This window comes from Mustela nivalis (assembly GCF_964662115.1).
Source record: "Mustela nivalis genome assembly, chromosome: 16".
Lineage (NCBI taxonomy): Eukaryota > Metazoa > Chordata > Mammalia > Carnivora > Mustelidae > Mustela > Mustela nivalis.
This window is the reverse complement of record NC_139035.1, coordinates 59,470,062-59,496,677: the sequence shown is the minus strand read 5'-3', so window position 1 is coordinate 59,496,677 and position 26,616 is coordinate 59,470,062. Positions and strand designations below refer to the sequence as shown.

The 26,616-nt window shown below is 42.0% G+C and overlaps 2 protein-coding genes across 16 annotated transcripts in view; one reads left to right on the top strand and one right to left on the bottom strand.

Annotated features, from left to right (window-relative positions):
• Positions 1-21,489, top strand: part of AIDA (axin interactor, dorsalization associated) — a 37,193-nt gene extending 15,704 nt beyond the window's left edge. The window contains exons 5-10 of the mRNA XM_082702286.1: positions 4,954-5,017; positions 5,269-5,375; positions 15,560-15,682; positions 17,608-17,730; positions 19,452-19,569; positions 19,692-21,489. Coding sequence (XP_082558412.1) covers positions 4,954-5,017; positions 5,269-5,375; positions 15,560-15,682; positions 17,608-17,730; positions 19,452-19,569; positions 19,692-19,788 — 632 coding nt within the window. The 3' untranslated portion in view covers positions 19,789-21,489. The remainder of the gene's footprint in view (positions 1-4,953; positions 5,018-5,268; positions 5,376-15,559; positions 15,683-17,607; positions 17,731-19,451; positions 19,570-19,691) is intronic.
• Positions 21,490-23,266: 1,777 nt separating this feature from the next.
• Positions 23,267-26,616, bottom strand: part of MIA3 (MIA SH3 domain ER export factor 3) — an 83,231-nt gene continuing 79,881 nt past the window's right edge. For all 15 annotated transcript variants that reach the window (XM_082702273.1, XM_082702278.1, XM_082702269.1 and 12 more), the window contains 3 exons: positions 25,807-25,957; positions 24,214-24,829; positions 23,267-23,731 (listed from right to left, as the gene is read on the bottom strand). In XM_082702273.1, coding sequence (XP_082558399.1) covers positions 24,519-24,829; positions 25,807-25,957 — 462 coding nt within the window. In that variant the 3' untranslated portion in view covers positions 23,267-23,731; positions 24,214-24,518. The remainder of the gene's footprint in view (positions 23,732-24,213; positions 24,830-25,806; positions 25,958-26,616) is intronic.

The window sequence follows — 26,616 nt, the reverse complement described above, 5'->3', positions numbered from 1 at the left end:
AGTACTGAATACCACCGTGTTCCCCCGCCGTGTTCCACCACATTTCCATCACCCCAGAAGAAACCCTGGCCCTATTTTTAGCACACACCTGCTTCCCCCTCCTCAATTCCCAGCCCTAGGAAACCATGAATCCACTTTCTGTCTTGTGATTTTGCCTGTTCTGGACATTTTGTATAAATGGAATCCTATCACATATGGTCTTTTGTGACTCATTATATATGATTATTTTAAGAAAAGCACATTGATGGCTTTTTAAAAAGATCAGCTGCAGCGAGGATATCTGTTGTGTAATGGTTTTAAAGATTATAATGTTCAATTTTTTTTTTTAATGATAAGAATAACTAAAATTTTGGCTATTTAGTCATTGTTTTCTATTTTGTTGTTGTTGTTGTTTGGTGTTTCCAAATAAAACTTCAGAGTGTTACAGATTTCTCCTATTGCCTTATAGGATCTTTCATGGTATTACTGGTTTCCATTCCCATTAATGGAACCAAACACTCAAATAAGTCCACCAGCTGCTGTTTGCTAACTTCATGGTCTTACTGCTTGTAAATGCAAGAACTGGGTTTTAACCAGGGTTCTAAGCCACACCAAGCCCATGTTCCTGCCACTGTCCTCTGTTGTACTACCTGTAAGTGCAATATTGGCATCAATCCTAAATACCGGGGATTTCCAGCTCAGGCTCTTGGGAGATTACTGACGCACATATGAGTGGCATTTTGGACTAAAATCTGCATTCATCTTCTATTTCTTGCTTTTTTGTTTGTTTGCTTGTTTTTGATTTTTTAAGATTTGGGACGGGAATGGAAAGGAAAGATAATATTGGGATTTATTTTGTCATATTTTGAATTTAAATACTGCCTTTCATTTGGACCTGTCCCTTCTTCATACTTAGTTATCTTTTCAGGTGATTTTAATTTGCTCTTGCCTTTTAAAGGAATGTAAATGTGTATCTTATATCTCAGGATATGCTCTGTAATTTTGCATTTATCAAAGCTTAGGCACTTCTTATGAGTTATATCAGAATTGAACATTTTCTACAGATCAGTATTTGAGTATATTTCAGGTTAAGTCAAGCTATTTTCTGCCTCTTTTAAGACTATAAGGAAAGGAAAATTAATATGTGGGATTTGGCTTATTCTGTTAATGTACTTTTCCTTTAAGGTTAAAAAACAAAGTCTTTTGATAATCCTTTCTGAAACTAGTACTACCTCTAAGAATTTGAAAGTACTATTTATTTCATTTTCTGATGTTGATCCTTGGTAATATACTACTTCTTACTGAAACATACCTCCCCCACCACCACTCTGTGAAGTTCCTTCCATTGACTGATCCTTAAAGGCCCCAGAGAAATCCCACCTTTCTCTGAACGCTTTCTCTGCTCTCCCAGCCCTAATTAAATTCTGCGTCCTGGCCTTTTTGGGAGCACTTTTTATGTCCATCATCATAGTGCGCCCTGTGTGATGTTCACTTAAATTCATTTTGCTCCTAAATGAGATTGTCAGTAACCTTTGTATTTTCCCCACAGAGCCCAGGCTGCATATCGTATGATCTTGGCGAATTTTTAAGTTGAACAGTGTTGAATGTCTTCAGGGAATCTTCTCCCATGATTAAAAAAGTAACCTTTCAGCTAGGAAGCCCTTACTCATTTTGTCCACCAGAAAAATGAAACAAATCAGCCACAAAAGCAGAACACACGTTGTTGACTGTGTTATTTTTAGAGTATGGCCTTCAGGAGGGTGGGAGGCCATGCTCCTTGAGAGTGGGCAGGGAGTACTGGGTTTTTCCTCGCAGGGGTGCACCATCAGATGTCAGCCACGGGGTGAGCCCCTTGGTCCCCAAACCGTGATGGACTCCATGCTCATGATAATACCTTCCGGGAAATTATAAACTGCTTCTCTTCTCCAAATCTTCCTAAAATATCAGCACTAGCATCGGTGGAAGAAAAATCCTATATATAAGTTTTAAGTAGAACCCTATTGTAAAAGCACATTAGAATCTCTGTTATTCCATAGTTGGTGAGAATAGAAACCTATAATTAAAGAAAATGAGAAAGGACCTGTTATTTTCTTTTAAAAGGATATGAATTAAATACCTGATATGCTCTATTATTGTAAATAGTAACTAATGAGAGGCTGTTGTTCCAGGTCAAGCCTTTCCTATCATAGCATTGGTACCTACGAAAAGAAATACTGTCCTATTCTCGTATTACAGTAGAAACAAAAGGTATTCTTAATAACTGATAGAGTGTTTGACTTTTTTAATTGATATTTTTATACTTGTTGTAAAGTTTGATTTTTCCCCCCTTTTATTACTAAAATAGCATTGCAGTGCTTTCGTTTCTGATGTGAATGCTACAGGCCTTCTTTGTCACCACTCCCCTACTCTTAGGATCTAGCACGATACTGTGTAAGCGATTAATTGATATTTGAGTTGAATTAATAGTTTATTTACACTGAGCAGTCATGCACAGGTTTAAAAAAGGATGTTTTTATAATTTTAAAAATAATACTTCTTAGACCTGAAATAGTAGGATTCTAGTTAGCTGAATAGGGAAAACTATGGAGAGAATAAATTACCATATAATAATGTGAGCTTATACTTATATGGGACTTTAAATTTCCCATGCAATTTCATATCTATTAATTTACTTCTTTGCACAGTGGGGAAGTGGTGTTCCCGTTTTAGAATTGGGGAAACAGATTCAGAGTAGTTATATAAATGACATAATAACAACTGACATGATTATGGGACTTCTCTTGCTTATCAAACTTGAGTTATATAGTCTGTTTTATTCGTTGAACAAGCCAAACTAGTACCTGCCTCAGTCTTTGTTGTTGTTAAAAGATTTTTTTTTTTAAGATTTTATTTATTTATTTGACAGAGATCACAAGTAGGCAGAAAGGCTGGCAGAGAGAGCAAGGGAAGCAGGCTCCCTGCTGAGCAGAGAACCCGATGCAGGACTCGATCCCAGGACCCTGGGATCATGACCTGGGCTGAAGGCAGAGGCTTAACCCACTGAGCCACCCAGGTGCTCCCAAAGATGTTATTTTTAAGTAATCCCTCCACTTAACCTGGGACTCAGACTCACAGCCCTGAGATCAAGAGTCACATGCTCCACAGACTGAGCCAGCTAGGGCCTGCCCCTCTAGCCGGTTTTTTTTTTTTTTTTTTTTTAATTTTATTTATTTGAGAAAGAGCACAAGTAGGCAAAGCAGCAGATGGAGAGGCTCAACCCCAGGACCCTGGAGTCGTGAACTGAGCTGAAGGCAGACACTAGACCCACTAAGCCACTCGGGCGCACTCCCTCTAGCCTGTTTTTTAATACTTGGAAAGCCCTGCCCAGTGCTACTTAGGGACAGTTCCTCTCATTCCAGATTATGTTGGAACACACTAGTGTTCCAGCAGTTATTATTTTGAAAGGCCTGCCCTGTCCACCTTAGCCGAAGTCCCTCTGCTCTGCTTACGCACTCACCGATCCTGTCCTTCATGATGCCGGCCACAGTCTAACAGTACCTTGTTGATCTGTTGCTTTGTTTACTGTCTGCTTTTCCTCACTGGGGGCTTAAGATCCATAGATGAGAGCAAGAACCTTCTGTCTCGATCGCTGCCATATCTTTAGCACCTAAAACAGTGAGTGGAACCATGTGGGCACTCGGTGCACATCTGGTGGGCGGAAGAACGAGAAAGGAAAGAGGAGGATGAGAGCTGGAGGGAGAGAAGGAGCAAGAATGGAAGCTAGACCCAAGTCCCAGACCTCTCTCACGAAGGACTCAGTAAGAGTGCCCCTCGGACTCCTGTTGGGATAAACCACGAAATTGCACGTGCTCTGGCATTTCCTACTTTGGGGTAGTAACATATATGCCACAGCTACTTTATCTCTAAACTACAGTGCTCCAAAATGAGGCTAAGTAAGTCGAATACAAAATCATAGGAACTTTCCGGATTGCTCAGTTAATGCCATTACTCCACCTTCATGTAACTGCAGGGAGTTGCTGAAGACCCGTAACCCCACATATGAAGCTCTAAATTACATGCTTTTAGGGGCACCTGGGTGGCTCAGTCGTTAAGCGTCTCCCTTCGGCTCAGGTCATGATCCCAGGGTCCTGGGGTCGAGCCCTGTGTCAGGCTCGCTGCCAGCCGGAAGCTGCTTCTCCCTCCCCCTCCTTCCTCCCCTCTCCACCTGCTTGTGTCCGCCTCTCACTGTCTCTTTGTCAAATAAATAATTTTTAAAAATAAATCAATACTTTTAGTAACTCTGTAAGGTATCCATATTCATAGCAGCTCTCTAAGCACAGGCAGAGTTATAGAACATCTCTCTTTAAGTTTACAAACCAGCATGTAATCACGGACCCTACCATGATGCAGAAGGTGATGGGTTCCATGTTATCTGAAGACTTCTCCTGAGGGTAAATCCCTCTTTGTGTATTTGTCTACGTATGTGTGTAGATACATGTATGTCTGTAATAAACTGTCGTAAATGGTATATTGAAATTGTAACCAGTTTTGTTCAGTTTTGCCAGTTTAATGGAGTTGAGGGGAAATCAGGACATAGACCAAAATGTTCTGACCACAACTGGTTATCTGTGAACCAGTCTTGTAATTGAGGTACTCCAGGAAGGAGAGCTTCTCTTTTTCTGCTGCCCTGTGTCTCACCTAGGACCTTGTACATACAACTTAGTTTGTTCCCTGTGAAGGCTCTGAGACTCTGGAACTTACTTTTCTTGGAAATCTGACAAAGTACTGGTGCCTGGAATATACTATGGATATTTTCATTTTGCTAAGACCTTCCGTGGACAAATGCATCATGGTTCTGAATGATGATGAGAGTGGGAATTTTTTAAAGTATTAATATGCATAGTAAAATTGACTAAAAATCAGTCATTTCTAATAAAATTTTTTATTTTGATTCACGGAAGAGTTTATGTGTCTGTCTTTCTGTTTTTATTCTAGTCCTAAAGAATATTCTTACGTATAATAAGGAATTCCCATTTGACGTTCAGCCTGTCCCCTTAAGGTAAAATAAAGAAGCACCAATATTTGTCTTATTTTTTTTGTCTTATTTTATAACTATTTTTCAGATATTTCTGCATTTTTTAAATCAGTATTGGTATCTTTAGTATCAGTAGGTCAACGTTTTTGTGTCAACATTTTTTGTGTCTGCATCGTATTACCTGGGATGTAATCTTTATCTATAATAGAGTTATGATGCCTCTCTAGGGTAGTTAGTTTTGTAGCTCACTCTTCTGTCTGCTGTTTTGCGTGCAGAAGAATTTTAGCACCTGGTGAAGAGGAGAATTTGGAATTCGAAGAAGATGAAGAAGAAGGTGGTGCCGGAGCAGGGTCTCCTGATTCCTTTCCTGCTAGAGTTCCCGGTGAGTATCACTGATTGCAAAACAGGCATAACTTAATCCAAGCTTAGGGGGTTTAGAACTTATTTTGGTACTTGCCAATCTTCAGCAAATTTTCATTGCCATGTTATTGGCTGGAGCTATTTTATATGTATAGTCTGAAGGCATCTTACTGTCTGTGTTGGGTGCACAAGGCCACCCGCATTCAGTGATCTGCTAGGAGGACTCATGGACTCCGCGTGTAGTTGTATTCACAGCGATGATTGCACAGCTGTGATTTATTGCACTGGGCAAGGACAAGAACAAAGTCAACAAAGGGAAAAGGTGCGCAAGTGAACGGAGTCTGGAGGAAACCAACCAGGTGCGGGCTTCTTTTTTTTTTTTTTTTCTCTTTTTTTAGATTTTATTTATATTCGAGTTTGTTAACAAAGAGTGTATTGTTAGTTTCAGGGGTCCGATTTAGTGGTTCATCATTTGCATACAACACTCAGCGCTCACTACAGGTGTCCTCCTTAATGCCCATCCCCCATTGCCCCGCCAGGTGCAGGCTTCTCAGTCTCTCCCAATGGAGTCACGCAGGTTGTACTACGTGTAAAATGGCTCTGAGGGAAGCTATCAGAGACTCCATGCCCACAGCCATGATCACACCGAACTGGAGGTTCAAATGGCCACTTTGGACTCCTCCTGCCTCTGAATGGACAGGCGAAGAAGGGAGTTACCATGCTGGCCACGCTGGCTGATTCCGAGTGCACCCGGGGAAGGCACAGCTGCTCCACAGTGACCAGAGGGGACCCGTTTGGATGTCCGTTATATCACAACTCCTGTGATTAGGGTTGATGGCAGAGTGCACCCATCCAGTCCCTGCATGACCAGTGATGGTTTCTAGTACTTGGGTTACAGGATGTCAAGGAGAAGCACAAACATCGCTCACAAAACATCACCTCTTCTCTGGGGAAGGGGCTAGTGAGGTTTGGGCTGTGTACAGGACGGTAGTATCACGTTAAGTATGGCCTTCTTATTGCCTTTATAGAGAGCTTAAGTGTGGCTCAAGGAGATGTGTATGCATGCTGAGTAGACAAGGGGTGACATGGTGATGTTTAATTGTGTATGTCAGCCTGACAAGGGCCCAGGGTGCCCAGACATCTGGCCAGATGTCACTCTGGATGTGTCTGTGAAAGTGTCTCCAGAGGCTCACATTTGAATTGAAGACTGAATGAAGCAGATTGCTGTCCCTAACGTGAGGGCTTCGTCCAGGTGTCCTCCCTCTTTGAGCTGGGATACTGGTCGTCGTCTGCTATGGGACTCGAAACTGAAACATCAGCTCTTTCTGGGTCTTAGGCCTCCTGGTCTTCTGTCTGGAACATGCGCCAATGGGCTCTCCTGGTTCTGAGGTCTCAGACTGAAACTATGTATCTGTCTGTCTGTCTGCCTTCTGTTTCTCTGGAGGACACTGAATACAGTAGTTAATCATATCTGCAAAAAGAAAAAAAAAGAACGAAACTCCATCCCAGCACCATTCCTAGGGGCTGATCACATAGGCACCCTCTGCTTAGCACTGGCCAGAGTTCCAGACTCCCGGAAGGAAAGCGCATACTCAGCATAAACCATATTGTTTGCACAGTTTACCGAGAGTGACCGTCCCTACTGGGGGATGGTGGGGACATGCCAGAAATCTAAGTTCCCAGACTCTAGCCCAGGGGTGGCCTTGCCACCTGAGAATAACAGTCTCAGGCCTGCTGTAGTAACTCTTTACTGTAGACTCTTCTGAGCACTTCTTGAATTAATCAATTGTAGTCATTAAGACTGGATCCAAAGGGAGTGGGTACTGAGCAAAGGCTCTTTTTTCCCATCTTGTTTTAGGAAAAGAAATAACGTATGGCACGTCATTTTTATTTGCAGAAGATCTCAATGAGGATCTTCCCTTTCTGCAGATGACCTAGGCAGGCACCCAGGATAAGTCGCTTGCCTCTCCCAGTCCCTGGATCACTCTTACACGTGCATCGTGTTCATTTCTGGCAGACTTACTCACTTTAGGTGTGAGAGCAATCTGCTACGAGATTATTACGCATTTTGAAATAGAACCTAGAAGCTTTATAGTAGAGCTAAGCACAATTTGTGTGTCATCCAGATAACTTTCTTTGTAATAAAAGTATAGTCATATTCCGATATTTTTAATCCTCCCCAGGGAGGAGGCATTATGGAGCAGGAACAGCATAGACTTGAACCAACAGGTGCTTGGGCTGGAGTCTAGGCTCTGACAGTGAATCGTAGAAGGGCTTTGTTCTGATTTCCTAAACCAGTCTGAAGCTCAGTTTCTTTTATAACATGGGATAATAGCAGTGCCTAACTTGTCAGGTTCCTGTGAAGATAAAACACAGTTCTGTGCCTAAAGCTGCGAGCGCCGTCGGGGTCACATGCTGAACATTCCGTGACACCTGTTGTTCTAACCATCCCTTCCCTTCAGTGGGGGTAGCAGGACCTGCGCTCTGGGGTTCCTAGGGAAATTACAGGCTGTGTTTCTTTGGGGCAAGGGCATTATTTCCAATCTGCTTTGCTTTATGAAGAGCGATGTATTTTTCTTACTTTTGTCATATAGGTAGGAAATTTCAAGTTGGTTGTGCTGGTGAGAGAAATTACTTTGCTGTTTTACTGACTGAATAATTGTCATTCCCTTTCCAAACCACATATTGTAATTGACGTAGTTTCCAGTGCTATAAATTTCAGCCTAACTTGGTGGTTTGCTCACTGCTGTACTTTAGTAGCAGATAAGATCCTTAAAGTAGTTGATATAAACTGTGATACAGATTAAGATCTTTGTGGGGTTCGGGTTGATGAGTTGAAGGGAAACTTATACCATAAACTAAATCTATTTGCTATATAGGATTAAGCCCAAATGAAATAGATTTTTGTATTCTGATTCAGCATTGTGATATCTCATTTCAGAGATACAGAAAAGTTACTGAACCCTTGTTTTCGCTGAATTTCTTTTTTCCAAAATTAAGAAAGAGCACATATAGTTTAAGTAACTGTATTTAGTTTGTGATATGAGTGTTATTAAGTAATTTGTAGAGCGCCTGGGTGGCCCAGTCGGTTAAGTGTCTGTCTTCAGCTCAGGTCATGATTCCAGGGGCCTGGGGTCCAGCTTCTCCTCTGGCTCCCTGCTCAGCGGGGAGTCTGCCTCTCCCTCCCTCTCTCCCCATCCCCCCAGCTCATGCTCTCTCACTCTTTCTCGCTGTCTCTCAAATAAATAAAATCTTTTTTTATGTGAAATTATATTTACTGAAATCATCATCAAAATAGGAAGGTGACATTTGACATTTAATTGTAAAGCAGGAAAACATTTCTTTTCCTTCCAACCCTGAGGGAATCAGTGATGCCTAGGCAGTGTCTGCATTTTGGTGGCAAAAAGATTCTAAGAATTGTGACTTTTGTCAACTTTGTTCTTTTTTTTTTTTTTTTTTAAGGTTTTAATTATTTGAGAGCGAGAGAGAGAGATAGCGAGAGATAGAGCACAAGCAGAGTAGAGGGAGAAGCAGGTTTCCCTGCTGAGCAGGGAGCCCAACCCTGGGCTTGATCCCAGGACCTTGGGATCATGGTCAGAGCCGAAGGCAGATACTTAAGCAACTGAGCCCTCCAGACAGGGTCCACTTTTGTTCTTATATAATTTATTGAGTTGTAAGTTTGTTGTGACTTTTTTAAAGTCAGATTTACTGAAATATCGTTTACATGTATATTTATGTATAAATGAGTGATTTTTAGTGTGTAGTTTATACGTTTTGACAAATGCCTACAGTTATATAAACACTACCACTAATGAAGAATGCGGTATTGTATATGGTATGTATGACTCAGTCGTTTTTTGCCCATTTAAAATTAAAAATGACTTTTGTCCAACCTTTCTTGAAGAAAAAAGATGAAAAAAATCTTAGCTTTCTTGATAAGTACTTTCTTCTTTTCAAAAATTTAAAAACTCATAAGGCAAACAAACTTGTTAAATAATTGGCTTAAGTCAAAATGACATTTAATTTGTCTAGAGGTAGGCTTGGCAGGGATGCCTGGGTGACTCAGTCAGTGAAATGTCTGCCTTCAGCTCAGGTCTTGGTCTCAGGGTCCCACGATGGAGCCCCCTCCCTAGGGAGTCTTCTTCCCATCTCCTGTCTTCCCACTCATCCTCTCTGGCTCTCTCTCAAATAAGTAAAATCTTGAAAAATAAAAAATAAAGGTAGGCTTGTTAGATTTCATTTAAATAAAGGATATAAATTTCCAACCTGTTATTTATGTCCAAAAAATTGACTGACAGCATTGAATAGTAAAGCTAATAAAATCGTAAGCAGAGGAGCCTGAATTTAAAAATAGCCCAAGACACAATTTTCCAAGATTTTAAAACAAAGTTCGTATTGAATGACATGATCAATCTCAAATATAGGTTTAGCCATTTCAAAATTATTATATGAGTGTGTTGATTTATCTCTATAGAGACTTAACTATATGTACACATTTATTTTTGAAACTAGAAATGAAGAATGTGATTTATCTCTTTAATGTGGAAACAGTTTTCATATTCACTTGGGAAAGACATCGTTCATAAAAGGAGAATTACCCTTGGCTTTGAAAATTAGATATGCAGTGCCCCCCGCCTTTTTTTTTTTTTTTTTTTTTGAGAGAACGTGCTTGCATGGTGGGGTTGCCGGGTTAGGGGAGGCTCTTAAGCAGGCTCCTTGCTCAGTGCAGAGTCCAACAAGGGGCTTAATCTCACAATGCTGAGATAGTCACCTGAGCCAAAATCAAGTCAGATGTTTAAGCAACTGAGCCACCCAGATGCCCCAGCAGTCCCCTTTTGACTTTCAAAAAAAAGCCATAATCAGAGTGAAAAAGACAAATAAGGAGCTAACATCCTTAATACGTAAGAGATCTTTAAGCTCTGACAACCAAGGCCACAGGCACATTAGAAAATTGGGCAAAGGACATGGACAGTTAACTCACACAGGCAAATACATACACATAGCCCTTGAACATATGAAAAGATGTGTGTAATGAGAGACATACACACTGAAACTACTGTTGCTGAGGCGGCGGGGGACATGCTCGTTCAGTGCTGGCGGGAATACAAACAGGTGCATTTCCTTTCGAAGGGAATTCAATATCTAACAACGAAATTAGGCATTTTATTCTTAGGCCCAGCAATCCATCCCACTTCTAGGAATTTATTCTAAGGATACACCTCCAATAAAATGGGGGAAAAAAAAAAGACTGGTGTATATCAGGTTATTTATTGTGGTATTATTTGTAATAGTAAAATATTAGAAACAGCCTAAAAGCTATGTTACATAAAAAACTACAGATCACAATTAGGAAAATCTTCATGAGCTAATGAGTGATTTTTAGAATATAAATAAAATAAATAAACAAAGTACATCGAGGTGATCCACCTTAAGAGATTGAGAAAAATCTCAGTCCTCTCAATAGATGCAGAAAATGTTTTAAATTAACTCTAGGGGCACCTGGGTGGCTCAGTGGGTTAAGCCTCTGCCTTTGGCTCAGGGTATGATCTCAGGGTCTTGGGATCGAGCCCCACATGGGGTTCCCTGTTTCCCTATCCTTCTGTCCCTCCCCATGGCTTATGCTTGCTCGCTCTCATATAAATTTAAAAAAAATTAAATTCTAAATCTACTCTTGAATTTTAAAAAAAATTCTAGCAGACTAGGGCATCTGGGTGGCTCAGTCAGGTAAGCATCTGACTCTTGACTTCAGCTCAAGTCCTGATCTCTGGGTTGTGAGATGGAGCCCCCATCAAGCTCCATGCTCAGTGGGGAGTTTGCTGGAGATCCTCTCTCCCTCTGCCCCTCCCCTACTCCTAAAGTAATAAATAATCTTTTATTTTTTTTTTTTAAGATTTTATTTATTTGACAGAGAGAGAGAGATCACAAGTAGGCAGAGAGGCAGGCAGAGAAAGAGGGGAGGAAGCAGGCTCCCTGCAGAGCAGAGAGCCCAATGCAGGGCTCGATCCCAGGACCCTGAGACCATGACCTGAGCCGAAGGCAGAGGCTTTAACCCACTGAGCCACCCAGGTGCCCCAATAAATAAATAATCTTTTTAAAAAAGTCTAGCAGACTGAGAACAGAACCCATCTCAGGTGTTCTCTAGGGACACTTAGAGCCAAAATCATACTTACTGGTAAAAATTGAAGCTTGCCTTTTCAGATCAAGAGCAAGGCAAGAATGAGAGTGCCAGTATTACCTCTTTTTATTAACATTGTCTGGAAGTGCTAGCCAGTCCACTAGGACAAGAAAAACGAAAGATAAACATTAGGAGAAGAAAATCCCCGCTCTTTATCTGTAGGTGTTATGAATATATATGTAGTCCATATAAAAGAATCAACAGGTGAGTAATTAGGATTAATAAGAGAGTTTAGCATACATGGTTCCTTGAAAGAATCAATTCTTAAGTACAGAATTTTTTAAATCTATAAACAAGCAACAGTTGCTTAGAAGATAAATATAACATTTATTATGGTATCATAGAATATCAAATACCTAGTAATAAGTCCCAACAAAAGAAGTATTAAGACCTTTGTGAAGAAAATAATAAAACTATCAAGAGAAATTAAGAAGTCTTTAATAAATGGAAAGCAATATTTCAGTTCATGGATTGGAAGAAGCAATTTGTACAGATGTGACTATTTATAAAGTTGATCTTGAACTTCACTGCAATGCCAATAGATTTTTTTTTTCTTAAGAACTTGACAGCTGTTTTTATAATTTACATGGAAAAGCAAACGGCCAAAACTAGTTGACTCTTGGAAAATAATGTTAAGAGGGGAGAATTTGTTTTACCGAATATCAAGACTTTTTAGAAAACTGTAGTGATGAAGATACTGTGGTAGTGGTGCGAGGGTAGGAAATGGTCCTGTGAGGCAGAGTGGGAAGCCCAGAACAGCCCGTGCTTGATTTGTGATCAGGGTGCACCCAGGTCAATGGGAGAAATGATGGCCTTTTATATACATGGTGCGGGGGCACCTGGCTGGCACAGTCCATTAAGCATCTGAATCTTGGTTTTGGCTCAGGCCCCTGTCTCAGGGCCGCGAGATTGAGCCCTGTGTCGTGCTCCCTGCCCAAAGTTGGTTCTCTCTCCTCTCCCTCTGCCCCTTCCACTTGTGCTCTCTTTCTCTCTCAAATAAATAAAAAGATCTTTTTAAAATAAATAAATAAATAGTGCTGGGACAGTTGGGTTTCCATGTTGGATAGAATGAGATTGGGCTCTTACTACACACCAAAGACAAAAATTAATTGTAGAATGGAAAAATGGTACGTCTACAAGATAAGAAAACACCTTTGTGATCTTGGAGTAGGGAAAGATACTTGAATGGTACACAGAAAGTGGTGACTGTAAAGGAATTTAGAGATTAAGAAATATGCAATGTTAACATTGAGAATTTATCATAATCAGAAGACACCATTAACAGAGATGGGCTTAACACGTAAAACTAATCTGGGGTGGTAGAAATCCTGAAAGGTTATCTCTTTGGGGTCTGCTGGAGACAGGAGGGCTCCCAGGACGCTGGCAGTGTCTTGCCTGGATCCACTGGTGGTTACACAGACGTGTTCACTTTGAGAAAATTCATTAGGCTGTACTTAAAATTTGAACATAATTTATATGCTTTTTAATATGTTGCCCTTCAATATAAAGTTTCTTTTTAAAGATAAGCCACCTGAGAATCTAATTGCAAACACATATCCAATGAAAGCTCGTATCAAAATATTAGAGAATTTCTACAAATAAGAAAAAGATGAACATTCCTAGAAAAGATGTGCAAAATAATTGAACAGATACTTCAGAAAAGAGGAAATCCAAATGCTCATTCTAAAATGAAAAGAAGCTCACCCTCAGTCAGTCATTGGAGAAACACACATGAAAACCGGACCGACGTTTCTCCGCACCTAAACTGGCTAAAAAGCGTCTGACCCTCCAATCATCGCGGGGGGCCGGGGGGCGGGGCACAGGGGGAGCAGTGCTGGAGGGGGGTATCCGCATGGACACTTGGGACACAGATTGTCTTCACGTGGTAAGCAGAAGGGCGGCGCCCCATGGGAGTGGTGACCCCTCTCTTTTGCAAATGTGTGCACACATGCACGAGAACCTGTGTGCGAGAATGTTACAGCAGCACGGTTCACGCAACTCCCAGTGCCTGTCCGCGGAAGAACGGACGCATCACCTGTGCGGTGTTGAGAACCCGGTGTGCTGTGCACCGGTACCACAGTCCTGCGGATGGACAAGCTACAGCTACTGGCAACAAGTCAGATCAATCTCGAGTTCAAAAGGAGCAAAACATGATTAATACAGTGCCTTCGAGCAATCACTTTGGAAGCCAGGGTAGTGGAGCGGGATTAGAAAGAACTGTGCACGGTGATACAGGGGGGCTCCTGGGGTAATGCTTATCTTTTGACCTAAGTGATGGCTGCATGGATGCTGGTTTTCCAGTTTTCATTAGGCCATTCGCTTGTTTTATTTGCCTTTCTAAATATTTGTTAGATTTCACAATTAAAATCCTTTAAAAGACAGTGGATGCAGTAAGAGACCTTTTATTTTTAAGAAAACCATTGAATATTGAAAATGTGTTGAAATATGGCAAAATGTCAAAGACTAATTTCCTGTGAAAAAGTAATGTTATAATTGTCCTTTCGAAATGGTATTTAATATGCTTTGAGTGTCCTGTTTTGATTTTCTAATTTCTAACTTTTCATAAGCCAAAGGTTTTAACAAATATCACCAGTTAAGACTCTTGAATTTTTTTTCTTTAAAGACTTTATTTATTTATTTGAGAGAGAGCGAGCAACAGAGATAATGAAAGAGACCACAAATGGGGAGGAAAGGGAGAAGCAGGCTCCCCACTGAGCAGGGAGCCCCGATGCCATGCGGGGCTGGATCTCAGGACCCTGAGATCATGACCTGAGCCAGAAGCGGATGCTTAACCAACTGAGCCACCCAAGTGCCCCAAGACTCTTGAATTTCTATAATAATTTTCCCATCATAAAATTCACTCATTGTAAGTGTATACAGTTCAGTGACTTTTGTAGTGTTTGTTGTACATCTCACCAGTTTGATAGCTCCAATCTGAGGACATGTCCATTACCCCCTAAAATCCCCTCAAACCTGTTTGTAGTTAAGATGTTCTATTTTGAAGGTAGTAAGTTGATTCACGTATTTCAAATAATTCATCATTAAAAGTAGAGTCACACATTGTTGGACAGAAACATGAAAAATGTCAAAATCCCTTAAAAATGTTAGATACTTTAGTTTGAGATACAGTGTGCATATTAGATTAAAGTCAGCTTTGGTTCACATCTGTTCTCAGTAGATAATATCATTTCTTGAGGTCTGTTTTTTGGTAGGGAATGCTCTTCTGGGTGATCTTTTAGTTTTAAAAAATTTGGCTGATATGAGAGGGGTTTCAAATACAAATGTGTATGCCGTTCTCAGTAGGATTAATTTCCGAGAGAAAAGATCAGACAGAATAGGATGCAGAAAGGGATAGGAAATTAGATTATAAAATTATTTAATTAAGTACATATATTAAATTGTAGTTATTTCTTCCATTAATAATTAAAAGATTGGGGCACCTGGGTGGCTCAGTTGGTTAAGCATCTGCCTTCAGCTCAGGTCATGATCCCAGGGTCCTGTGATCGAGCCCCACGTTAGGCTCCCTGCCCTCTGCCTGCTGCTCCCCCTGCTTGTGCGCTTGCGTACTCTCTCTCTCTCAAATAAAATCTTAAAAAGAAAAAGGATTTGTTGATTGATTCTGTTATTAAGCTTCTCAAACTTTGGGAAAATATAAGAAAAGTTTAAAAAGCTCTTTGTCTTTTTCTGCCACTTCATATAGAGTAGGAAATATATCTTATGTAGTGCGAGTAAGTGTGAAATGTGTGTATGACGTGAGTATAATTAAGTATGTGGTAATTTGTAATTGGGCTTCCCAGAGTGAGTTGAATCTTCAACAGATTTGACCATCTTACGCTTTAGTGTTGAATATGAATTGGGAAGTACAGATGTATTTTGTATCTCATTAAATATTTGTCCAAAAGGATCACATTGAATGGGAGTTTTGGAAACCACAACAATGTCTGGCGACTTCCTCAGTCAGTTAAGGGCAAGGCTGTATCTTCTCTGTGTTGCTCCAGGATTTGCTCACTTTTTTGCTCTTCTCTTGTCAGGCACTTTACTACCCAGGCTGCCGTCAGAGCCAGGACTGACCTCACTCACCATCCGAATTGAGAAAATCGGTCTGAAGGATGCAGGACAGTGCATAGATCCCTACATCACAGTTAGCGTAAAGGGTAAATAACTCTGTCTGCCTTTTCCCTTCCGGCAAACCGTGTAATGTTGATTCGCACTTGGGGCCAGGGGCAGGAGTGGGGCTGGGTCCTGGCACCTGTGACCGTTCATTTGCCTTCGCCCTACAGTGAGGGAAAATCCCTGGGCAGCCATCCTTGTTCCTTCACTGAGTAGTTCTGAGAGTGTTTCTAAAAATACTTCATTATTTATAACTGACATGCGCATTTGCTTTTGAGAGTTTTTTGGTAAATTTCCGTATCCTTAAAATCCGATCCAGGGTGTGGACTAAACATACCCACTGTCTTCAACAGCAGATGCCTCCTTCCACCTTCTCAGGGTGTGTGGTTTTCTTGGCCAAGCCCCACGCTCACCTGTTCCCCCACAGCTCCCCTTTGGGCCCCTCCTTCCTGCCATGGTGTCTTTGGCCCAGGGGAGCCGTGCAGGGGTGCGTGCGCATGCATCGGGCCTCCAGTGAACCATCCGTGGAGACGGGGAGGTAGGACACGTCCATGAATAGCCGCACCCTGAGCCTAATGCTGGGGACGTGAGAGAAACGTTGTATTTCTTACTAAGCACGGTTGTCTTCAGCATTTGTTTGTTTTTTCCTGTCCGCCGTGGCATACCATTTATTCCTTGAAAATAACTTTCTGAGTCTTTGGTTTAGGACGAAATCTGCACTGATGGATCCTTTTGTTGGCGTCAAGCCTTCATAGGGCACTTTATTTGTAAAGCACTCAGTGGTCTTTTAAAAATAAATACTGGGCAACTGAGGATAAGGTTACCATACTATTTCTCAGAAATCCTGCACCATCAATTTTCATCTACAGCTAATCTGCACCTTAAGGCAAACCAAAGAAACAGGCTGAAACTAAACTTACCAATCACAGAAGTAAATTCAGACTTCAGGGTTCATTAGTACCAAATAACAGAAAAATGAATTCAGACACAGAGAAGAATTTTAACATGGAGACCACATGACCCACATCACTGATGCTGAAGTACTTGAACCTCTGATGTTATCATTTCCCAAGTCCATGGTCTCCTGGAAAGTCTTGCTACCCTACACTATGTGATAGACCATTTGTAAAACTACGTATCTCACGTGGTAAAATACACTGTAGAAATGTACTGCAGGGTAATGTTCTAGGTGCTCTGTTACCGTTGCAAACACTAAACTAAAATAATCAAACGTATTAAATTGTTGTAAGTTCTCCCAGGTTGGAGTCTATTGAGTCATTCATAAACGCTAGTCATTAACTGAGTCCATGTTGAATTTGATTAAACTGCAAGATTCCTGGCTCCAGGAAATTAAAACCGTGCACCATACCTAGTATACCCTGTGGTTGTTGTAAATCAGGTTACTTTATAGCAGGGACAGTCAGAATTTAGGGAACATGTCTAAAGAATGACTCACTTAGAGAAAAGTTTCATTGGCAGCTTTCATGGCCACTGTTCTGACTCTCCCTGAAATACAGCAGGAGAATTCTGTCATGTTTGATGAAAGGCCTTTCCACGCCGTGCGCTTGATCAGAGTTGGAAAATAGGGGTAGGGGCCCCACTGTGGATATCATTCGTGTTCCAGATTTTTGTTGCATACAGCAGTACAGCGGTGTAAGGAAGACAAAAGCTCTTTTCCCTTCTTAAAAATAGGGATCAAACTTTGTTGTCCTCAAGCTTTCTTTAGCACCTGTACCTGGCAAGGCTTCCTCCCCTGGCCCTGAGGCCTCTCCCAGACTCGGCCCTCCGCTCCCTCCGAACACCTCCAGAAACCAGCAGCTCTCTACGTCCCGACTCACACCAGAGGGGGTGTCCGTATCTGAGACTCTCCTCGCAGCTTTTGCCAGGCCGCTTTAGGAGACATAACCCTCTGTGGTTTGTTGGCAGTTTCCAAGTCTGTATGTTTGAAACTCTTTTTTTCCCTCTCCAGATCTGAATGGCATAGATTTAACTCCTGTGCAAGATACTCCTGTGGCTTCAAGAAAAGAAGATACATATGTTCATTTTAATGTGGACATTGAGCTCCAGAAGCATGTTGAAAAATTAACCAAAGGTTGGTTTGTGGTGGTAAACATTGGCTTCTGATGGCCAGAGTTCTCAACTCTGGTTTGTGTGCCCTCGAGCTAGCTAGCGTGTGGGCAGAAGTATGTGTCACATAGTGTTTAGTGTCTGAAGTATCGGTTTTTTAAAACATGGGAATTAGGAATAGTATGATCTAGTTGTATAATAAATAGCAGTTGTATAATAAAGTGTTCTTTAATTATTAAATTTCATCATCTTGGACAACAAAACAAAATGTCTAAGTTTTCCTCTTACCGAAGAGTGGAGGGAGACAGAGGCTCTGACGGTTTACTCTCCGATGGGTGAAAGAATAAGCTGTTTTTCCAGCTGATTTTATTGGGCAGAAAGATACCATAAGTTGTGCGTAGTTGGCAGGAGGTTGGGAAAGGACAAAACACATTTTTAAAAAGGTGAAGTTACATTTCCAAGTGAGCAGGTTCCTGAGACTAAACGCTTTTCGGTGTTGTGTGCGCTGCAGGAGTGTCTGTGTTCTAGGACAAGACTTCAGGATCCCTCCGTCACCTGAGATTGTCTTGCAGTTTTTGACATTTTCACACTTTGCAGGAAGCTTGTATGAGATCTAGAAGTGCTTTTGGAGCCATTGCCACATTCTATAAAATATGTGACATTTTACTTCTCCAATCTGGTGCTGCTGCCGCCTCGGCTCCGCCCCTGGAAGACTTGTGTCGTGGGGCTGCCATGGGTGTGGGGGCCGTGAGTCTGAGCAGCAGCGGCGCCTGGAACCACGTTAGATGCCAGTGCTCAGGGCCCCCACCTCCCGGCAGACCTCCTGACTCAGAAGCCCACTGGCTCGGCTCAGCAGTCTCTGGGGGGGCTTGCACCTGGTTTTCATACACACCAAAGCTGGAGAGTCGCTATAAGAATACGGAGAGGATAGGCTTAAGAAATAATGTTGAAGATATTTCAGTATGAAGTATTAGGCTGTCTTCAGTATGAAGATTAGGCCCCGCATGGCCCCGTGCTCAGCGTGTAATCTACTTGAGATTCTCTCCCTTGGCCTTTCCCCCTGCTCACACGCACATGTGAGCTCCTTCTCTCAAATAACATCTTTTAAAAAAGAAATTGCTCTTGGCTACGTTGATGAGGCAACTTGTTCTGTTCTAAGCTTCTTTCTGTGGGGAGAGCATCTCTGTTGGGCTTTGGGGTGATGAGAACCTCTAAATTCCCCATTGCCACTTGCTCACTGGGGGAGGGGTGGAGTAGGACCCGGCCGGCTCCTCCTTAGCCTTTTGTCTCCCAGAACATTTAGAATTCTGGGAAAAACAAAACTGTGCTTTGAATACTATAAAAGGTCTTAGGAAACCGGTACTAATTAAAAAGTGAACCAGCACATGATTTATGTTTGAACTCCAAAACCCCCCAAAAAGTTGACTTTTTGAGTTTTTGTTTCAGGGAGGAGCCGTGCTTTAAGCTTGGATGTTCTGACGAGCCCTTACTGGGCTCCGCTGCTTGCCAAGCGTCTGTGGGGAACGTTCGTGCTTCGCACGCATCCTCTGTGTTTGTTGTGTCACTTCGTTCGGGTGAAGGAGTTTTAGGTGACAGCTACCGTGGTCTCATCAGAGAGACTGACAAGAGGTTACCGTGTAAAACTGCTGACCGCTGCTTGCTCGGATGCTTCCCCCGACGGGAGAAACTGAGGGGCCCAGGGAGGACGCGCCGTCCGGGCTGATGCGGTTTGTGTTCTTTCCGCAGGTGCAGCTATCTTCTTTGAATTCAAACACTACAAGCCGAAAAAAAGGTTCACCAGCACCAAGTGCTTTGCTTTCATGGAGATGGATGAAATTAAAGCCGGGCCGATTGTAATAGAACTGTAAGTGACGCGCACGCCGGCCTCGGACCGGTCTGATGCGGACTCCTTCTCTTAGTGTGGGGCTGTAGAGCAGGCCAGTTATCCCCGTATGTTAAACCGTGACTTTTCTACTGTGGTTGCAGATACAAGAAACCCACTGACTTTAAAAGAAAGAAATTGCAGTTACTGACCAAGAAACCACTTTATCTTCATCTACATCAGACTTTGCACAAGGAATGATCCTGACATGAGTCACCGGGAACGTCTGTGAATTCTCCCACACAGTAGCAACCAGCCCAGCTCTGCGCAGCGTATCCCCCTCCACCGGGCAGGAGGCGGGCCACACGGGCGCCGGCAGGCCAGAGCGAGCCCGTGGGATTCACAGCCCAGCACTCCACTGACCTAGACAACTCCTTTGGATACGGGCTTATTGTAGTTTTGAAACATGTTTTTACCTTTATAGTATTTGTGCAATTCATAGTCTCTTTTCTAACTCACCACTGTTCCTACCCTGCTTCCTGGAACAACACTGCTGTGGGTAGGATCTGCTCATCTTCAAAAATTAATACAGCAATAAGAATGTGCTAGAGTTTACACATCCGTTCACTTTTGCTCCAGTATGCTTTTTCGGTTTTTTGAGTTAATGCCAAACTTTGGGCTGATGGGAGTAGGAGAGTATGAAACTGTTCCGAGAGGAGGAATTGGACCGCCTGTTCGGCCCAGGGAGATCAGTCTGGAAAAGGATAGGCTGCTCCTCCGAGGTGGCCTAAACTCACCCTGATCTCATAGTTTTCCTGGTTAGAAATCGTGTGCCTTGGCCAGATCAGTATCCAGACGGGAGGGTTCCCAGGCTGTAGCTGTGATTTTTCCAGATGACCAGATTGTTTTTCTGAAAGAGTACATTTGTAGTCCGTTGATTAGCTTTTCTTCTACGTCACATTATTCTTCTTTCTGATAGTGGTTCTAGGGTTAATGATGGAACCATGTCGGAATAATTAGACTTCTAGATGGCTTTGTAACATCTTCTAAATCATGTAAGCTACACTGAGTCAGATGCTAGTGAGATGCCGCAGGCTAACTGCTGTTTTTCTGACAACTGATCGTGAACCCTTACAGTCTGCATACCTCTTCTTGGAGTGGTGAGTATGCAAAATCTGGAGCTATCCGGAGCTACTCTAGTTGTTTTCATATAGGTAGACAGGATTGCCGTTTATTTTCTATGTAGATATATTGACTTTCATCCATATGGAAATATGCAGGTCATTAGCTTATTATAATTTGACTATTTACAGTACTTTTGACTTAATGGGCCATAAATAAAACTTTCAGAGGACACTCTAGGCGGCTATGTGACACACAGGACATTAACATTGGGGGCGGGCTCTCTGTGGGTTAGATACAGACCCACACGTTTTAACATTCACTATGTTGAATGACCGATGCTAGCACGAGGGGAACGCACCAGTACTTGGCCTGTTTTTAAACTAGTGTAATAACTAGTCCTACAGTTCATTGTGTGCTTTTTGAAACAGCCGCAGTGAAGTGTTCTAGCCCTTGCACTTCAAGAAAGCTGGTCTTTACTTCCGGTTGTCTGTCAGTTCTGTTTAAGATGTTAAAAACTTAGAGCCTGAAAGAATTCTCAACCAAATTTAAGTCTTGTCTCTTGTATTAATTAGATTAATTCCAAAAATGATTCAGTCCACAATAGCTCAAGGGGATGAAGAATTTGCCTTAATTACCTTGTTCACTCAACCCTTAGACTTAGTTGTCAGCTCCTCAAGGGGGCAAGAACCACATTTTTTCCAAGTCCTGTATATGTTCTAAGGTGCTTGGCAGCGCTCTGTACCCTGTGGAGTACTCAGTACCTTCTGTTTGATGTTGCTGACGAGACCTAAAAAATAATCCCTTAAAGTACCTACTATTAAAATGTAGCAAAATTGATCTGTTGGTCTTTCTCTTTTCTCATAGAGCGTAAGACATGTATGTCAGTGATAATTTATATGAAGAAGCACCAGCTGTCGTTCACATAAGTATGGTTTGTATGAACTGCAATGCCTTTCCACAGTATTAAAGAAGCTTGAATGGAATGCTGTGTCATTAGTGTAGCTTTAATTCAGACCTGAATGGGGTGACAAGCGATCATCTGGAAGCAGTAGACACAGAATACTGTACTTCCCACAAATTATTTTTTACTGTCTAATGAAAAAAAGGCAGCTACTGGATAAGAACTGTAGTAGAAATGCTCTCAGGCCAAAACGCTGCCACTTCATCAATGAGATGATTTTAGCAACTAAGCCCAGACACACGAGGAGCTGCAGAAGCCCCGTGAAGCAGCTGGGACAGGGAGGCCGCCCGGGCTCTGCTGTGGCCACAGGGCCCTGGGAGGCGTGGAGGCGCGGTGTCCACAGCTCAAGGGAGCAGCACCAGACCTGCTCTGCACCTTACGGACTCCTGGGAACAGGCGATACAGGACAAACACTGAAAATATGTAGAGGTAAAAAAGGACTGGCTTTGGCATTAAAATAGGTCTGATTTATCTTTGCAACCTGATTATCTTTGCTAGCAGGTGTCGCCTATTTCATTACTATCTAACATTAGCAATTATATTAACCTCATCATTTTGTGTCTTGAAGAGACTGACCTTACTCAGGAATTGGATTTGTGGTTTTAGTCTTATTGACATGGTAAAAATAACCTCTGCTATTACCTGTGGAGGTATTCCTCTCTCATCTCCTGTTCTTGAAATTAAATGGGAAGACACCTGTGATTTATCTTCCTGAAGAACTACTCATGAATTTTAAAGAGTTGTCTTCTTTCAGTGGTCCCTATCTTTTCAAAGTGTTGTTGTCTGGTAGTTTAGTGTTAAAAAAAAAAAAAAGTTTCACAGTGAAGCTTTTGCTTTTTATTTTATAGGGCATTCATTAGTACTTTAAGTAGTAGAATGCTGATGGGTCATGGTCTGGGTTTCAATAGTATCATGACAGAGAACTTCAGAGAAGGGGAAAGTGTACTCTAAGTAGTGAATACTACCAGCCTTTCATAACTTAATCTAAATCCTAAAGATTATTTAAAAAGCAAGAAGTAGTAATAGGTATAGTAATACTTTAAATAGGATTTAATCCCAGATTCCCATATTTACTGGTTTTTAAATCTAAGTGCCAATATTCAAATACTAATTTTGGAGTAGCAGTAATCAACAAAAAGAACCATGGGCAACCTACAAACCTTAGTCCTAAATCATTCTTTCTCATAGTATTGCACTCTTCTGAATTTTTTGCCGTTTTCCTTGAAAACCAGAGGCAAGGTATGGGAGAAATAGGCTGTACTTTTTGAAAAGGAAATTTCCTTACTTTTTATGGTCACAACATATTTTCTAGTTATCGGTAATGTACCCTTAATGCGAATATGGTTGCAACAGAACCTTGGGGCAAACAGCTCTTGCTACGACGGCGAGCTCATGCTCAGAGACCATCGTCACGTTGGCAGTGAGTCACCCGAAAGCAGGTGAATGCTGCACCGAGGGGCCCGCTGACTTCTCTAAAGGACAAGGAAGACATCTGGTTGTTGTGGTGTTTCCAGGGGACTTCAGATTGCATCTCCCGAGCACTGAGCAACAGGGAGCGTGCTGCCGGTCACTGTGGGCAGCTCTGCAAGCCCCAGTTTACGCGGTTCCGAACGGTACGCAGTTTAGTGAGAGAACAATTCAATGAGACAACACTTGTAATAACCAAATTTTTATGAACTATTACTACAAAGAACTTCGGCAAGAAGGGAGACAAAGTGATCTTTTAGTAAACATTTTTAGCGTAACAGTCTTTGCGACCAGTATTTTAAAAAACCAAGCTAATAAACACCATTGCTCTGTGTTCAACTGGTGTACACTAAAAATAGGGTAATAAATGGAAATACATGTTCTTCTAGCATTTCCACAGGAAATGTTCATATTTCTATGACATTCTAAATCATTTAGCAGTTACATACGCTACATTAACTAAAACACAGGTATTCCTTATTGCACATTTCAAAGTTGTAAGGAGATTCTAGCTTATGAGGTGGTTTTTATTTAGGGGGGAAATTATATTTTTCAATTGTTTGGCTCAAAAATGCATACTGCCAGGGCAGCTTAATTCTAAAAACAAACCTTTTAAACTTTTGGATTTTGAAGCCAATGAAATCCTTTACTCTAACAAATGGTGCACAGTTCACTTCCTCAGACTATCAAAAATGCATACTGCCAGGGCAGCTTAATTCTAAAAACAAACCTTTTAAACTTTTGGATTCTGAAGCCAATGAAATCCTTTACTCTAACAAATGGTGCACAGTTCACTTCCTCAGACTATCAAAAATGCATATTGCCAGGGCAGCTTAATTCTAAAAACAAACCTTTTAAACTTTGGATTCTGAAGCCAATGAAATCCTTTACTCTAACAAATGGTGCACAGTTCACTTCCTCAGACTATCAAAAATGCATACTGCCAGGGCAGCTTAATTCTAAAAACAAACCTTTTAAACTTTTGGATTCTGAAACCAATGAAATCCTTTACTCTAACAAATGGTGCACAGTTCACTTCCTCAGACTATCAAAAATGCATATTGCCAGGGCAGCTTAATTCTAAAAACAAACCTTTTAAACTTTTGGATTCTGAAACCAATGAAATCCTTTACTCTAACAAATGGTGCACAGTTCACTTCCTCAGACTATCAAAAATGCATACTGCCAGGGCAGCTTAATTCTAAAAACAAACCTTTTAAAATAAACTTTTGGATTCTGAAGCCAATGAAATCCTTTACTCTAACAAATGGTGCACAGTTCACTTTCTCAGACTATCAAAAATGCATACTGCCAGGGCAGCTTAATTCTAAAAACAAACCTTTTAAAATAAACTTTTGGATTCTGAAGCCAATGAAATCCTTTACTCTAACAAATGGTGCACAGTTCACTTTCTCAGACTAAATGTCAGAGGTCAGAGTTATGGGCTCTGTTTTAAAGCCTGTGAACAGTCCTGGCTACTGCTCTGAGAGGCAGGTGGGGGCTCGTCTCTAGAGCCAGAAGGTGCTAAGTCTCTTGCAGCAGGTGGAGGTGGATATTCCTGGGGCCCATGAGTAGGGGGCGGTAGTCGAGGACCAGGAATAAAGTACTCTCTTGGACCAAGAGAGCCTAAAGGTCTAAAAGGTGGGTGTCCCGGTAAAAATTGTCGAGGATCAAGAGGCATGTCCCGTCTTCCAGGTGGAATGCCTGGTGCAAATTCTCTTAAGCCTAGTGGTGGACGTAAAGCAGGACCTGGAAAAATAAAAAGTCCTGTAAATACATATGAACACACGTAAACACAGAAGACTCTGGATATGACAGTCTATAATTTCTCACAGCTTCAGAAGTCAGGTGGTGGCATCCCTGACTTCGGAGATGAGGCAAACAGGTAAGTTGTATGCCCGTGGCTGGCAGGCCAGGAAACCACACAGGCAGCATTTAAACATGGCTCTAGCTGGCTTGTGTTTTCTCTATTACAGAGTTCTGCCATCTTTCTCTCACAAGGGCTTGGTTTAACACTTCAAAGCACCCTAGAGCTTGTCGTAGCAAGACGACAGATTACAAAACAAGGGCTTCACTATAACAAAGGTATTTGATAAAGGGAAACTCCAGTGTCTGCCGCTGTGTCAATTCAATATGCAGTAGCTCCCCATGGACTTAAATGTGCCGTCCAAATCCAAGTGGTCGCCTACTGGGGAAAGGCCTTCTAGCTCCCCCTAATCAAATTCAGCAACATTTATTAGGCATTAAACTTGACCTTCTCTAGAGCTAACACTTCCTCTCATTTACTGCCAAGGCAGGAAGTTTAAGTTGAACTGTCCCTCTTCTATACTCGATGATCCATTGTTTATGCTTTTGTCACAATGATTACAAGCTTTACGTTTCATAATCTATCTATCTACGTTCTAAAGGACTTTGTAAGCTCTTGAGTTGGGAGAATTAGACACTAACAGAGGTGACTCCCACTAATTAGCCATCAGCAGACATAATATTTCCAGCTCTCTATTACTATCTCTGGTCTACATGAGATCTTCTGCCCATCTCTGTAGAGGGGGATTATGCAGCACCCTGTGTGTCCTAAAAATTGGAGGGGAAGTTAAGATGCACTGGCTTGTCTTACACTTTCATTACCTAGGCCTGAAAAAGCCACTAATAAAATTTCAGCAAGGAACAGAGAGAAAAGATGAATTATACTCTATAAGTCAATTACAACTATTTAATCATCATACCGAATGGTGGAGGAAATGGCCGAGGCCCAAAAGGCCCGCAGATTTGAGGAGGTGGTCCATATCGAATAGGTGGTGGCACAGGGCCTCCCATGGGGGAGCTCATGAGGGGCACCCCTGGGAAAGGAGGGGGCCCTCTTGCAGCCACAGTCACCTGCAGAGCAGAAGCAATTACAGTTGTAAAAGACTCTGGTATGACACACACAAGCACCAACACCAATAAAAGCTGAAACCCCAGGGTGCCCGGGTGGCTCAGTGGGTTAAGACCTCTTAGCCGAAGACCTCTGCCTTTCAGCTCAGATCATGATCTCAAGGGTCCTGGGATCGAGCCCCACATCAGGCTCTCTGCTCAGCAGGGGGCCTGCTTCCTCCTCCCCCTCTGCCTGTCTCTCTGCCTACTTGTGATCTGTCAAATAAATAAATAAAATCTTAAAAAAAAAAAAGCTGAAACCCAATGAAGCAGATGTCCAGCATCTATTCAAAGAACAGAACCAGTGCAACAAAACTTGATCCCCCCACCCAGAGACGCCTGAGTGGCTCAATTGGTTGAGCAACTGCCTTCGGCTCACGTCATGGTCCCAGAGTCCTGGGATCAAGTCCCGCATCGGGCTCCCAGCTCAAAGGGGAGTCTGCTTCTCCCTCTGACCTTCTCACCTCTCGTGCTCTCTCTCACTGTCTCTCTCTCTCAAATAAATAAATAAAAATCTAAAACAAAAACAAAAAAAAACTTGACCCCTCCTGTCTGTTCTTGCCAGCAGCTTAGGCCAGGTTCACGGGACGGCACCAAAGCCAAGATGTTCGCTGGAGTTGCAC